Source organism: Heloderma suspectum, chromosome 2 (genome assembly GCF_057233095.1).
Source record: "Heloderma suspectum isolate Gila_16-S chromosome 2, 16-S_ref, whole genome shotgun sequence".
Lineage (NCBI taxonomy): Eukaryota > Metazoa > Chordata > Lepidosauria > Squamata > Helodermatidae > Heloderma > Heloderma suspectum.
The window spans coordinates 206,268,023-206,283,473 of NC_139459.1; the positions used below are offsets into that span (position 1 = coordinate 206,268,023).

Genomic DNA, 15,451 nt, shown 5'->3' on the forward strand with positions numbered 1-15,451 from the left:
AGACACAGTGCTCACACAAACAACTTACACTGCCCTCTTCATCCTCTCTCATTCTGCAGGGCCTTATGCCTATAATGTGCCAAATTCAAAGCATCAAAAAGCTAACAATGCATTTTTATTTGCAGGCTATCCTGGGGTTTGCTGTATGCTGTGTACATTTTGATTATATCCTGCATCCTGGCATTTGTTTTGAACAATTTATATTTTACAATGACCAGCTTTCCTGCCCTGTTTCTTCTCTTCTTCCTTTATGGCATATCCTCCGTAAGTCTTGGCCTTCATTTTATCACCATTCAGGGTACTTCATTCAGGACTATGAATATAGTTACAATTAAATGTGTGTGGCTACAGTTAAAGCTTGTGAAATGTTTGATGTCATCTTTTTTAATCATTCCAAATATCACTTTCTCTTTTAGTGGAGGATGAAATCCAGAAATGGGTTAGTCTACCCAGTGCAGATATCCTCCATCCCCTGTTGAGAAGAAACCTTTAGTAAATCAAACAGTCCATTTCCAGGTTTTCCCAATGTTTCTCCCTCTTAAAACAAAGAGAACACCTCTTTGAGAACTTTTTGAAGGACCAAGGTCATCACAATGCAAGGAGAACATGTCAAGAATGTCTGGTGATGGAGAGGTGTAGATATTCCCTTTAGGAAAATGTCCTTTGTTTATAGCATGGAAGTAGCTGAGGACTTGTCCCATTACATATAGGGATGTACGAAAGCCACTTACCATTTTGCGGATTGATTCGCGGTGAGGGGGGAGGTGCGCCGTCCCTCCCCCCGGAATCCTTGACGGGGGGGAGGTGATCCGGTCCTCCCCCCCAGAATCCTGCCTGGCCAGCTCCGCTCTGCAGCAGCTCCATGGAGCATCCGGCCAGGGCCGACCGCAGCCGGAGATCCGGCCGCAGACCGGCTGGTGCGGACGCAATGGCGGCTGCCGTAGCCGTCGCCATTTGCATACGCCATTTTATTTTTTTTTGCTTGGCTTGCCGTGATAGGCTACGTAAATACTTATGTAGCCTATCACGTCAAAGACCAGGATGCAAATGGAGGCCGTGGCAGCCGGTTGAAAGACCAGCCGCCGTTGCTGCCGGAGCCGCCGCCGTCTGGAACATCCGCCCCAGGTAAGCTTCGTCCCGGGGGAATCCGCGGGGGGGTGGGGGGTGGTAGGCTGTTCCGCCACGGATTTCAGGAGGCCGAATGCCAGTGCACTTGGCCTCACTGAAATCCGTGGCGGAATTCTCCGCCATCCCTAATTACATATCATTGCATTCAGCTGTGTGCCAACTGCACCCTTCCCGGAGTAATGATGAAGACTTGGTTATTGTCAGACATGTCCTGAAAAAGTTGTCCAGATTAGATTATTGTAATGTGGTTCATGTGCAGAAATTCCAGCTGGTCCATAATGTCACAGTCTGATTATTGGCTTGGGCTGGCCACAAAGAGCCTGTTAATACTACTGCTTACTGTCCGGTTAGTTTCCAGGCAGAATTGAAGGGGATGTTTTTGACCTTTTTAGCCCTTTTCAGTGTCTGAGACTCAGACTCTGAGTATCTTAAGGAGAACCTACACCTATATGATTTCCTACCCCAGGTACTCAGATCATCCCTGTTTTCAATTCCATCATTTAGACATCAGGTCCAGAGACACTAAAGGATTGTCATTAATGGTCCCTTCACTATGGAATTCCTTTTTCCAGGAAGGTGTGATAGGCCCACATTTAGAAGATTAGCCTCTTGGGATGGGGGCGGTATTCTTTAAGGTTTCAGGGCTGCATAGGTACAAACTTTTCATTTGAGGTTTTTGCTATATTTTATATGTAAATGCTTATAATTTTATTATGTATATTTTTGTAATCTGCCTTGAAAACCAGTTTGGTCAAAAGCAATTTAAGAGCTGCATTAAATCTGACACTTGGCATTCACATATCATTTTTATGTGTAGTACCACCCTACATGCAACAAATGCGTGTAATACAGAAATTAGGAACTGTGATTGGACACTGCTGCCTAATGCATGTATATGTGGTAGCAAGCACCTATGATAAAATTATACACACATGACCTGGCAGCTCAGGGGTAGAAAAGAGCAGATCCAGGTGTGCAGTAAATAACAACAAGAACAACAACAATAATAAATATTTCTATACCACCCCATACCCAAAGCTCTCTGGGCAGTTTACAAAAGTTAAAACATTAAAATACAATATACAAAGTTTAAAAACCATTTACATAAAAACATATGGACAAACAACATACAACTAAAAACAACTTTGAACTAAAACGATTTCTTAAAATCCAACAATAAAACAACACAGCTTATAACAACACTGTTTAAAAATAGTATACAAAACTCAGCAGAAGGAACAAGAGTTCTAAAACGGGAAGGCCTGCCAGAATAACAGCGTCTTCAATGCCTGCTTAAAAACGTTCAACGAGGTCAGCAGGCGCATTTCAACCAGTAGGTCATTCCACAACTGAGGGGTGGCAAAGGAAAAGGTTCTCTTGTGTGTGGCTGCCAGTCTCACATTAGCAGCTGCAGCTGGGGATGTATGAAAATCACTTACCTTTCGCGGATTATGCTGATGGTGGGGGAGGAGGTGCTCCATCCCTCCCCCCAGAATCCTGGATGGGGGAGGAGGCGCTCCGTTCCTCCCCCCTGGAATCCTGGCCGGCCGGCTGTGCTCCGCAGCAATTCTGCGGAGCTGCTGGCCGGCTCCGCTAGCAGCCAGACATCCGGCCGCTGGCTAGCAGGGACACAAATGGCGGTGGCCGTAGCCGCCGCTGTTTGCGTCCGTGCAGTCAGCCGTGATAGGCTACGTAAACATTTATGTAGCCTATCATGGTGTTTTTTTAAAAGATTATTTAAAGATTTACGTAGCCTATCACGTTTTTTTGTTTTTTGGGTTTTTTTAACCTGGAAATGGCAGCGGCGGCAGCTGGTCGGAAGACCAGCTGCCGCAGCCGCCACCGGAGCCGCCGCCGCAAGGAAGATCCGCCCAAGGTAAGTCCCGTCCTGGGGGGGTGGGCCGTTCCGCCACCGATTTCGGGGGGCCGTATGCGCTGGCATTCGGCCTCTTCGAGATCTGTGGCGGAACTTTCGTACATCCCTAGCTGCAGCATAGAGCCCTCAGAGGACCTCAGGTCAGGTGGCGGACTGGGGCATAGGGGAGAAGGTGCTCCCTAAGGTACCTTGGACCTAGACCATGTCTTACCTTTAAAGGTAAGAACCAGCACTTTATATTTTGCTTGGAAACAAATTGGCAGCCAGCGTAAAGATTTTAAAACTGGTATAATATGGTCTCCACGGGATGTCCCAGAGACCAAGCTGGCTGCCATATTTTGTACCAGTTGAAGTTTCCAAATTAAATATGCAGGCAGACCCAAGTACAGCGCATTGCAGAAATCAAGTCTAGAGGTTACCAGGATGTGCACCACCGTTTCCAGGTCTACATGTTTCAGGAATGGGCACGGCTGGCGTATCAGCCGAGGTTGATAACAGGCACGTCTCACCGTTGCCTCCACCTGGGGTGCCAGGAGTAGGGTTGGGTCAAGAAGCACCCCCAAGCTACGAACATGCTCCTTTGGGAGAGTGCAACCTCATCCAGAACTGGTTGACATACCTCAAGACCTGTATTAGGACCCTTCACGATGAGCACCTCTGTCTTGCCTGGATTCAATTTCAGCTTGTTCTCCCCCATCCAGTCCATTACTGACTTCAGGCAGTCATTCAGAGGAGTCATACCTCCTTGGATAATGATGTTAAGGAGAAATAGATTTGGGTGTCATCAGCATACTGATAACACTCTCAGCCCCAAATCTCCTGATGATCTCTCCCCAGCAGTTTCATGTTGATATTAAACAGCATCAGGGATAGAATGGGGCCTGAGGGACTCCACATAATACTTCCTTTGTCAAGCAACAACTATCCCTGAGCAACACCATCTGGAGCCGTCCTGAGAGAAAGGAGCAGAACCACTGCAGAGCAGTTCCCTCAACCCCCAACTCCCTCAGGCGATCCAGAAGGATACCATGGTCGATGGTACTGAATGCTGCTGAGAGATCCAAAAGAATCAACAGGGATGCAGTCTCCCTATCGATTCCCAATAACAACAACAACAACAACAGAACAGAAACTCCAAATGTTGGGCCAGCTCTGAAGTTAAGTGCCTCTCTAGGCACTGATATTTGTTAGGATGTAGGGATGGACGAAAGTCCCTTACCTGATCCCGAAGCTTGCTTTGCGGTGGGAGGGAGGTGCACCGTCCCTCCCCCCGAAATTCTGGCCGGGGGGGAGGCGCCCCGTCCCTCCCCGCCAAAATTCTGGCCGGGGGGGAGGCACCCCATCCCTCCCCTCCGAAATTCTGGCAGGGGGGGAGGCGCCCCGTCCCTCCGGCCACGAATTCTCTAGCCCTGCCGGGACGCAAATGGCGGCAGCTGTAGCCACTGCCATTTGCGTCCCTGCAGTCAGCCGTGATAGGCTACGTAAATGTTTACGTAGCCTATCACGGCTGACTTTGGGGAAAAAAAAAAAAGCGCATACGCAAATGGTGGTGCCCATGGGCGCCGCCATTTGCATTCCTTATTTTGGCACGTGTAGTCTACTTAAACATTTACGTAGACTACGGCAAAAATAAAGGTAACGCTATTTGCGTTGCCCTTATTTTCACCGTAGTCTACGTAAATTTTTACGTAAGCTACACGTGCCAAAATAAGGAATGCAAATGGCGGCGCCCATGGTCGCCGCCATTTGCGTATGCTCTTTTTTTTTTTCCCCCAAAGTCAGCCATGATAGGCTACGTAAACATTTACACAGCCTATATCACGGTGTTTTTTGAAAATCTAGTTTTTCTGAATTCTCCTCCTGAGGATGCGACTGAGACTCCCAATACAAACATTCTAAGCAGGAAAAGATGCCCCTGCAGACATTTTCTCTTAGCAGGAAATTTTCAAATCCACTTTTAGATCCACTTTCTCTACTCAGAGGGGACATTCAGCAGAGTTCCAGTGCCCTCCTCAGAGGGAAAGTGATGCTGGAAGTGTTCACAGCTGCTCCATTCCCCTCTCCCTTTTCCTGCCCATTTCAGTGTCCTGGACCCTTTGGGGGCAGGGAAAGAGGCAGCTGCAAGCACCTTTGAGGGATATGTGTCCCTTCACTTGTGTCACCCTGTGCAGTGTAGTGTAGCCCCAGTGGGATGGCGGCAGTACTCCTTGACCCTTTCGAGGTGCCATAAGAGACTGAATAGTTCTCAGGAGATTTTGAGGAGATTTTAAGATGGGAGAGAGGACATTAGAGAGAGGAAGGGAGTTGGAAGGAAACATCTAGCGAAATCCATGAAGGAGAGAGCAGCCACCGTCTTCTGCCCTCATTCAGCAGCAGCTCCACTGACAGGTTGTGTGAATGACAGAGCCTGAGGCTTACACCTTCATCCTAGGACTGTGAGGCAGAGACAGATCTGAGTGTCTTTGACCACTGACCCGTGTCTAACTCAGTTATTGGTCTTCAGTTCCTCTTATTCTGTTACATAAAACTTCCTTCAAATTATACACTAACATGAGTTACTTCCTTGCTTTCTCTTCATTTCCCTCACCTTGGTAAATTAATCCTAGTCCTTCATATTCTCTTAAATTTCCCACCAGTTATTTCCCTGTCTCCTAACTCCCATTATGAAACATGGCAGTTGCCACTATGCATTTTTTAGGGGTCCTGGCATTCTTCTCCCTCATCTGTTATGTTACAGTTTGAACCCAGGCCCTGTAGTTCCCTCTGCAACAAGGGGCTGCCAGTAGGGAAAGTGGGGTTGCACTTGGAATGTGTGCAAATCCCCCGAGGCTTTGTCCACATTCGCATGGAGCATGTTCCAAGCCCTGTCCCCTTTCAGATTGAAAAAAGGGAGGCTAACACATCCCAAATACTGGTTGCCTATTAGAATGCATTTTTGCTAGTTAGACCAAAATTATTGGACAGTTGACAATCTTGGATTGGAAGCAGGTTTCTAGTGCATGAGCATGTGACAAAATAAACATCTGTACAGTACTCACACATGATGGTGTACATGTATGTAGACAGATACTTTTCTTCCTGCACACACATATGCCCATGTAGAAAAAACCATCATCTATGATGCAGGCCTGTGGAATATGTGTGCATTAAAAGTTACTTCAGTGTATTTTCTGTGCCTTTTAAATTAGTAATGGAAGTACTAAACTGGTAGTTTCCTCTTTTCCAGATATGCTTCTGTTTCATGATGAGTTCTCTCCTAAAGAAGCCTAAAACCACTTGCTTTGTCGTCTTCATCCTCATTTTTTCGTTTGGAGGCCTCAGCCTTGTTACACTGCTGAATCTGCTCCCTGCAGCTTTGGAATGGATTTTGAGCATCTTCTGCCCATTTGCTTTTGGTGCAGGAATGTCAAAGGTACAGTGCTATGCTTTATTTGGGATGGAGAATTCCACACCCCTTAGTGTTGGTGAAGCTGGTTGTAAACATGCCTGAGTCTGCATGTCAATGGAGAGACAACCCAGCCCCCATTGTGCAATAGGCATTTTCATTCCTCTCCCCAAGGAATTCTGACCGAGAATGTACAGAAATCTGTATGGACACAACTGGTGCTTGCCTTCATTTTATTCTGTTGCTTCCTTCACTGGACTGGAGGGTTAGAGTCTGAACAACAATTAGACTTATTCAAGGATTCATTACATTTCAAGTACATGTTCTCTCCATCTGCCTTTGACCTGTGGGAACTGAGGCTTTTCTCTCTTCATACAGGTTCTCCGTTTTCAAACGTATGGAAGAACCTTCTATTTGCCTAACCTAATGTATGAATCATACGCTTATGTCCTGCTTTTTGACAGTGTTTTATATATGCTGCTGACTGTCTATTTTGACAAAGTTGTGCCTGGTAAGCAAACTATAATTAGTACCTGCTAGTTTAACGATTAATACCTGCTAGTTTAAAGATTGCATTTCTGCAGATTCCATTTCCTTATCTCAGGTTTATCTGAAATTGTCTTATGTGAGTTAGGAAGCCAGTTCAATAGGAAGGGATTGTTCAATAGGAAGGCAATTCCATATTTTTTTCCTTAATGGATTTTTTGCAGTAAGGAAAAAGATGGAAGATTTGGTGGGAGAATGTGGGAAGGCTATGATTGGAAGACAACACTGTCAGGACCCCATTCCTTGTAAAATTCTTGGTGATGGCACCATAAAAGCTTCATCTGGAAGCATGCTATGTTCTGTCCACAATAATGCCCTTACTGCTACTCTGCCATCTTTTTTTTAGGGGCATGGTTTTGATGTGAGCAGTGACTTATTGGGCAGCTGAACCTATCACAGCTCAACACTCATTCACTAAACTCTTTGCAGTGGATGCCATTTTTATCACCCTTTGTTTATTTTAATATGTCTTTAAAGTAGCACAAAAATACTTCCTGCTATTTAAAAAAAATAAATTGAACAAGCGAAATACCACTTAAATGAAATTATGTTATATTGCTATAGCCCTTTAATTTTACATTAAATTTTAAATTTTGTGTTTTTAAATTATCAGCAAGATGGTTAATGGTGACTGGAAAGGGGTTTTTAAGTGATTTTTAAAAAACATTATAGGGGTATAGTGCTATTACATTCGTTCATTTAAGTGGATTCACTATTATTCCGTATTTTTTTTCATTGAATAGTTCTGCACACTACTTTAAAAGATGGATTAAAAAATAAAAAAACAGGTGATAACAATGGTGCCCACAGCAAAGATTATACTGAATGTATGCTGAGGTATGATATCTTCACCTGTCTGAAATGTCACAGCCTAGCCATGTCAAAAACAAACCTCTTGAAAAAGATGGGAGCATAGCAATAAGGTCATCTATATCTGTGGAGAGTTTGTTACCCTTCTGTCCTTCTCAAAAGAGTTAAACTTTCTCCAATAAGAAAAAAGATAGAAGCAGCACTGGGAAAACAGAGAAGGATTACAACTGGATGATGCCATCATGTGGAAGCAGGCTTGGGTTATCAATTTTTGAACAAGCCAGAATTTTAAACCAACTTCAAACCATTGTTTAGGATCCTGGTTGGTTTTGAAACCAGTTATCATAGTTTCTCATTTGGGGCAAAATAGGAAACTAGATATTACAGACTTCCCGGTATTATTGTGCCTCATGCAACGGGACTCAATGCACAGCCAAAAGGCTTGTTGATATCTTGGCTTAATAAGCTGAGATATGATTGTCTGAACACAGCCAATGAATTTAAGGCTAAGTCATGCAACTCACTGCTCTTTTCCAACCAGTATATTCACTCTTTCAATAATCAGTTCTTTAAATAACCTACAACATACATTCTCCCTACTGCTCAGTGAAATTGTATTATGGAGATGTGAGGATCGATACATTTGAAGTGGATTGTATGTTCAGTTCCAACAGTAAGAATTTTCAATATCTTTGGATCTACAAGAGCTTTGCTGTGTGTGTTTTATACTCTGGCTAGACAAATATGGAGTGCCTTATCCCGCCTTATTCTTCCTAAAGAAGTCCTACTGGTGTAAATCAAGAAGGAGCTATACTGGTTTTGCCCCTACCAATGAAGGAAGGCATAGCAATATCTTCAGTGACAACGTTGAGCCTGTGCCTCCTGAATTCGATGGGAAGGAAGCCATTAGGTAAAAGATGGGAAATGTGAACTCTAAATATGGTTAGCATGTTGTAGACCTCTTTTGCTCATAAATCTGGCCCCTATTCCAAAGAACTTTGCAGTCAAGACTATTTAGTTTTTGCTTTCAGAGGGTGTCAGGCAAAATTACTTTCCTTTACTAGGAAAAGCTACAAAAAGAAATATATTGCTGCTGTTACAACACAAAAGAAATCCAGGCATGTGGATCATGTTGTATATTGGGAATGAGAACCAGTTTGACATATGCCTGCAGAAAATATATCCCATGTGTTACATTTGCAGGGACATGACATCCCAAAAGCTAATTCTGGCCTGGATTTGAGGTGGCTGCAAGTCAGTACAGGCTGGGCGTTTCTCCCTTAGAAATGATACTTTGAGGTGATTGTGAGAATTCTGACTAGAATCTAGTAATATACTAACAGTTAATTGCTTCCTGACCTTTTAGACTGAACAATATTAAAAAAACATATAAAGTGAAGAAAACGGAAACAGAAGCTTTGAGAGGTAAGATACTTTTAATTACTTTTAATGCCCTCATCCCTTCCCTGGTTCCTTAAAAAAAATCACGTTATTTTTCAATGGAACTGCTTATGGAAATATATGGTGCCTTTCATCCTACAGCCTAGGAGCTTGCCCTCCTGTCTGTGGGAGAAAGCTGCAAGATACGTGTGCACTGTGGATACACAGCATCTTACTGAGACCATTTAAATCAGGGGAACATAACTTATTTCAGCCTTTGGGGGTGGTGTTCCAGTGGTTAGTGGAACCAGAGGCAAAAGGGGCAGGGGACAAAAGTCCAAAAATACCAGCCTATTTTAGCTTAAAGCTCTTATAAGCCTTAAGAGGGCCATTTCAACCTTGGAGAGGTGGGGACAGTTTAAAAGCTGGAAAGCCACCAAATGATTGGTGATTGGAGGGAAGGGGGTGGGGCCTGGGTATGGGGGTGAGGCCATGTTGTAAACCCCAGAGGCTGAATTGGGAACCCAGGAGGGCCAGATTTGTGTCCTGGGCCTGAGATTCTACATCCCTGATTTAAATGGTGGTGGTAATTATTTAAAAGGTCGAGGTGAACAGAAATCTCTTCACTGGACACCCAAAAGACTCAAGGATGGCAGGAAAACCTCTCTGGGAAGGCTGTTACACAACTAGGCCGCCAATACTGAAAAGGCCCTCTGTCTTGTAATCACCCACTTCATTCAGCAGAGGTGCTTGGAGTAGGGCCTCTGAGGAAGATTAAGTTTTAGGTAGGTACATGGATATGAGGAAAGTGTTCTGCCTTTCAGGAAATCTGCAAACATTTTTCAGCAGCCTTATTTTTCAGTTGAGAAGCAGACAGTAGAGAGTTCCACGGTTTCTGCCCAAAATGTATTGATCTGCAAAATTTAGGTTGGGAAGGAATTGTAGCAAAGCAGCAACCACCACAGACTAGTCACTCTGAGCTTCTCTTGAGAGCAGGGGTTCACAGCCTGGAAGTTCCTGGAAGGGAGATGATCCTGCAACAGGCAGAGCCACAGGGACTTTCCTCTCAGCAGCTGAGATTTAGCATTGCAGCCACCAGACCGGCTACGATGATCACCATGGGCGCGCTAAAAAAGGCAGGAAGAAAGGCATATAAAAAAGGCATATCAGAGCTTCTGGCTCATGCAACTCCTCCTCTCAGTCAGTGTCACCTTGTCTGACTGACTGACAGGTGAGCCTGAAATAGCCTCTTGTAGTCCCTTCTCAAACCAGTGTGAGATTGTTGCCCCAGGAGTTAATAAATCCTTTCACACAGACACACACAGGGCTGCATGCATGAAGCTGTGTGTGTGTGCAGATTCCATGTGCCCATCTACCCCAAAGAAAGCTGATGGTGAGTTCGGGACTTGAAAAGTAGAGGGAGAGTTTAAAAGGAGCCTAAGCTAAAGAAGTTTGAGAAACTCCACCGTAAAGCACCGATGTTGGCTCTCCAGGATGATGTTCCTGTTAATAGGCTCTTTACTTAACACTTTCCAATTTCAGTTTCATTCAGGTTTGCCTGGTTCAGCTTGTGGCCAGGGCTCTTTCTGTCTTAACTATCCCCAGTGGGGTTGCATTTGCTTAATACTGATGGGTAGGTGGTTCATAGGGGAAAATGGATTTCCACTCTTCTGTAGGGAGGGGAGGGAAATGTGTTCAGTTTGTATTTTAATATGAATTCACCTAATTTCTCACTTTTGAACCACTATGTGAAACAAAATGTAGTTAATCTTCAAAAGTCTTAATTCACCACATTCTGATTGGAATTTTCCAATCAGAAATACATAAAACAATGTATATATTCAGGAAAACACCATTAAAATGCATTATATTAGGAAAATTGCGTGCAAAAAATGTGTATATTGGGCAAAAATGCATAGAAAATGTGCACACTAATTCTTATAAATTTTCATGCAAAAAAAGTTCTCAACAAATCAAACTTAAGACTGGAGAAATTATCAGAGTTCAAGATGGACTGATCTTAAGACTGGAAAAATGATAACAATGACAGAATCATCCATCCCTGCTCCTCTGTTTTTTTATTGATCCACGGACATCCCTCCTGGTTGGTATGGCATACTAGAGCAAATGGAAGAGGGGATTGAGAGGGCAATCCAGAGCAGGTTTTTTGCAGAAGGAAGTACTGTTGGTTTCAGTGGAACTTTGGCTGCAATCCTATGCATGCTTACTTGGGAGTAAGCCCCTAGATATGTATAGGATTGCTCTATAAGAGTGCTTAGGACTGCAGCCCCAGGGTATCTTGCCCCTTTTAGAGCTGACGTAGTTTCTTGTATACTAGGCTTGTCATTGGATATTTATGAAGGCCAGATCACTGCAGTACTTGGTCATAGTGGAGCTGGAAAAACGACCCTGCTTAACATTCTGAGTGGACTTTCCAAGCCATCTGATGGTAAGAAAAGAATCAAGGCACCAAGATGAGGTAGGCTGCCAGCCCAATTCAAAATTTGTTTTCATAAGAAGAGCCCAACTGGTTCAGAGTCGGGTGGCCACTTAAGCATCACTCAAAAAGAGGAAATGCATCACCCCCCAAAGAGGGCATAGATTCTTCATATTCTACTAGCATGTTTAAAAATATTACTATAATTTAAATAGAAATACCAGGGGCGAGGATATTAATGATATCCTTGTTTGTTTTGCAGCTTTGAAGAAACTGAGCAATTTTCTCAGTAGTTTCTCTGTACTACAAGCCTATGTAATTTTAAAATCTACCACGCCTTCTCTTTGCTTATCTATACAGGTTCTGCAACCATATCCACATACAATATATGTGAAAGGGAAGATATGGAACGAATTAGGGAAATAAGTGCTGTATGCCCACAATTCAACATTCAATTTGAATTTTTAACAGTGGCAGAGAATTTAAAAACTTTTGCTAAAATTAAAGGGGTTCCATCCAATGATATAGAAAATGAGGTAGGTATATATTCAGTTGGCAAAAATTTCTACTACATGGGTATCTGTATTACATATATACATACATACATACGTGTATGCATATATATATATACATATATATGGCAAGCCAGCCTACTGAAATCCAATTACTTCAATGGCATATATAGGTACAACTAATTTTCTTTGGATTAGGACAAGAATATCCTAACTGTATCTCTCCAATACTTGTAACAGCATTGTGGACATAATGACTGATACCATCTTTTCTAAACCTAGTCCCCAGATAATGTCAGACTACAACTCCCATCATCCCCAACCATTGGCTATTCTAGCTGAAGATGATATGAGTTGTTGTCATCCAACAACATCTGAGGATCCAAGGTTGGGAAGGCTAATTCATGGAAATGAGGAATGCAGGGTGAGGCATGCAGAAGAGCGGGGCTTCACCAACCAACTGCCTCATGTCCCATTCCTCCATCAGATCATACTGCCTTGCCAGTCCAGACAGGAAGATTATCACTGTATTGCATTGGTCATCAGAAAAATAATGCAGATCTTTAAAAGAATAAGAAAGTAACCAAGAAAACACTGGAATGTGACAGTTCGGCAGTGAAGTCAAATCGATTCTCAGGCAAATCTGTTTAAGCAACAGGGACAGCAGCTACTCTGGAAGCACCCTATATTTCAAACAAGATAGGCTCCACAATATCTTATAATATCCTATTAAGATCCAGACCCATATAAGATCTGTGGATACACGTGGCCTGTATGTTTCAACCAAGCAAGAGGCTGAAAAGGAAGATAAGAAGAAATCCGAAACATCCCACATCCCAGTGCTTGAATTTTTTTATTTATACACTTTCCAGGTGCAGAAACTATTGACCCTCCTGGATATTAGTGCCATCCAAGACACTCAAGCTAATTGTTTAAGTGGTGGACAAAAACGGAAATTGTCCCTTGGGATTACTTTCTTAGGAGACCCGCAGGTAAAGCATGATCAGACAAAAAGGCCTATTGCACACATCGCGTAAGTTCGTTTCCTTTAATAAATGCAGTGCTTCTCTTCTAGGATGGATGGACCTGTTAATCTTGCTGGGGTTTTATTTTATGTATTTTTATTTACAACTTTTGTACATCGCTCCTCATCCAGACAGATTCTGGAGCGGTGAACCGAAGAAGTACAATAGCAAGAAAGATAAAAGTTTAAAATGCTGTATTAAAATTATTAAAAACCAAATGTCAATAAAAATGGGGGCTGGTCAATTAAGGCGGCTTCCTGGAACAGAACTTTTTTCAGGAAGCGTTGGAAGCAACACAGTATTGGCACCTGCCTGACCTCCAGGGGCAGGGAGTTGCAAAGCAAGGGGGCCTCCACATGGAAGGCTCTTCTCCTGGTGGACTCCAATTGAGCCATAGGAAACACCATGGTGGTTTTTGAGGTCAAACACATTCTGCCTTGTTTCTTTCTGAGCTTGCAATTTTTAAAGAAAGATAATCCACGCAGATATTTCTGTGCGTTTTCATAACATACACATTAATGTGTACATTTTTAAACCTATGCATTTGGGGTGCATTCACCCATTGACTAAAGTGTGCTTGTATGTATTTTGGAATTGTACATTGTACATAATTCTTTATGCATTGTTCAAATGGGCGCATGTTGTCGAACATGTGTGTGTGTGTGCGTGCGTGCGCATGGAACACATCACAAATTCAGAAATGTATGGATTTCTAACTGCAAGTTACATTTGGGTCAGTGTTCAGACTCAGGAGTTGCAAATTGGGTAAATCCATTTTTTAAAAACTTGATGGAACGAATTTTTGACATATCTCTATTCTCTTCTAATAGATAATCTGCATAGATCTCACTGTTCTGTAGTGGGTTGTGGAACTCCCTAATTCTGGGCTGCATGGCTACAGAGTCTTAGGCATACACAGTGTGTGGGTTCCTCCCTTCCGGCAGGGAAAGGACCAGTGTTGGAATGTGAAAGGTTTGGCAGGTCCTTCTATTGCTTCACCTCTGCTGGAAGATCCAATTGTCTTCTCAAAACTTTTCTCAAAGCTTCCTTGGGCTTTGTGTGTAAAATTTACATGGAATTAGCTTCAGTCACAGAAAAAAACAATATGGGATCATTTAATGTTTTTTTAAAAGTCACAGAATTGTGTGATGTTCTTATATCATCATAGAGAAAAATAATGAATGTCATCCAACAATAAATGCTATTTGCACATTCTCAGTGTGATTGGATTTAAAAATGTAAACACATCCCTGCCTGCAGGTCTTATTATTAGATGAGCCAACTGCAGGACTGGATCCTTATTCCAGGCATCAAGTGTGGGCCCTCCTGAATGAGCGCAAAGCAGGTCGGGTAACCCTGTTCACTACTCAGTTCATGGATGAAGCGGATATTCTTGCTGGTGAGTAGAGTCCTCCTGGTAAAGCTGTTCAAAAGTATAGGCATAAAGAGACAGAGACTCCTCTCCCCAGAACGCCATCCCCTCCAGTGGCTTTTTAGTACTCCCTCTTGTTAACGGATCCTTCCCTTGCATAGCATCAACTGCTCAGTCCTTACTTTTCCTTCCTTCGTAAACATTCACACCAGGATGACTGGGATGGAGGAGTCCCACCCATCACTCTTTCCAGGAGGTTTTTGCATCCTACATAGTACCCTTTCAGGTAATCATCTGAGGTGAAGTTGGCCCTGAAACCACTCAATACTATAGCAACCACAATTCCTGTTTTGCACATTTGTATCCTAACTTTCAGAGGAGCATTTTAGATGGGCATCAACCCTGTGAGGTAAGCTAGTCTGTGAGAGATTGCAGTTTGGCTAAGGTCACACAGTGAGCTTATAGGTGACACATATGGATAACACTGATTATATGGGCACATTTAAATTCACATTTAAATTTCAGCCAGGATATGGGACTGAGACTGCTGTGGTCACCTTGGGGGATGATCTATGGTCAGACTTGGATGGGGGAAAGAGTTGGATGGCCTATTAGTTCTTCTGGACCTCTTGGCATCTTTCAGTGCCATTGACCATGATATCCTTCTGGATTGCTTAGTGTGGCTGGGCCCAGGACCACTGTTTTGCAGTGGTTTCGGTCCTTACTGGCAGCCGTGAAGGACCATTTACACAACATTACCGGTGTAAATGGCCCATTCACTCCTGTAATGTTGTGTAAATCATGCCTTTACGGCCACCATTTGCACATTAAATTCCAGGAAATCCCTCAGCCACCATTTTTATGCAAAATGGCAGATCACTAATAAGATGGGCGTCTATTGGATCCGCTCACCAGGGGTGCGGCGACTTGGTGAGCTGGTCCAGGGGAGCGCAGAAGCTTGGCAAATGGGTCTGGGAGGA

General features: G+C 43.4%; 1 protein-coding gene across 4 annotated transcripts in view; it reads left to right on the plus strand.

The window, feature by feature from the left end:
* The window catches only part of LOC146353869 (ABC-type organic anion transporter ABCA8-like), a 90,457-nt gene that overhangs the window by 19,804 nt on the left and 55,202 nt on the right, over nucleotides 1–15,451 (plus strand). For all 4 annotated transcript variants that reach the window (XM_084837526.1, XM_084837525.1, XM_084837524.1 and 1 more), the window contains 9 exons: nucleotides 126–264; nucleotides 6,231–6,416; nucleotides 6,768–6,900; nucleotides 8,484–8,655; nucleotides 9,112–9,170; nucleotides 11,464–11,574; nucleotides 11,923–12,098; nucleotides 12,947–13,066; nucleotides 14,360–14,498. In XM_084837526.1, coding sequence (XP_084693652.1) covers nucleotides 126–264; nucleotides 6,231–6,416; nucleotides 6,768–6,900; nucleotides 8,484–8,655; nucleotides 9,112–9,170; nucleotides 11,464–11,574; nucleotides 11,923–12,098; nucleotides 12,947–13,066; nucleotides 14,360–14,498 — 1,235 coding nt within the window. The remainder of the gene's footprint in view (nucleotides 1–125; nucleotides 265–6,230; nucleotides 6,417–6,767; nucleotides 6,901–8,483; nucleotides 8,656–9,111; nucleotides 9,171–11,463; nucleotides 11,575–11,922; nucleotides 12,099–12,946; nucleotides 13,067–14,359; nucleotides 14,499–15,451) is intronic.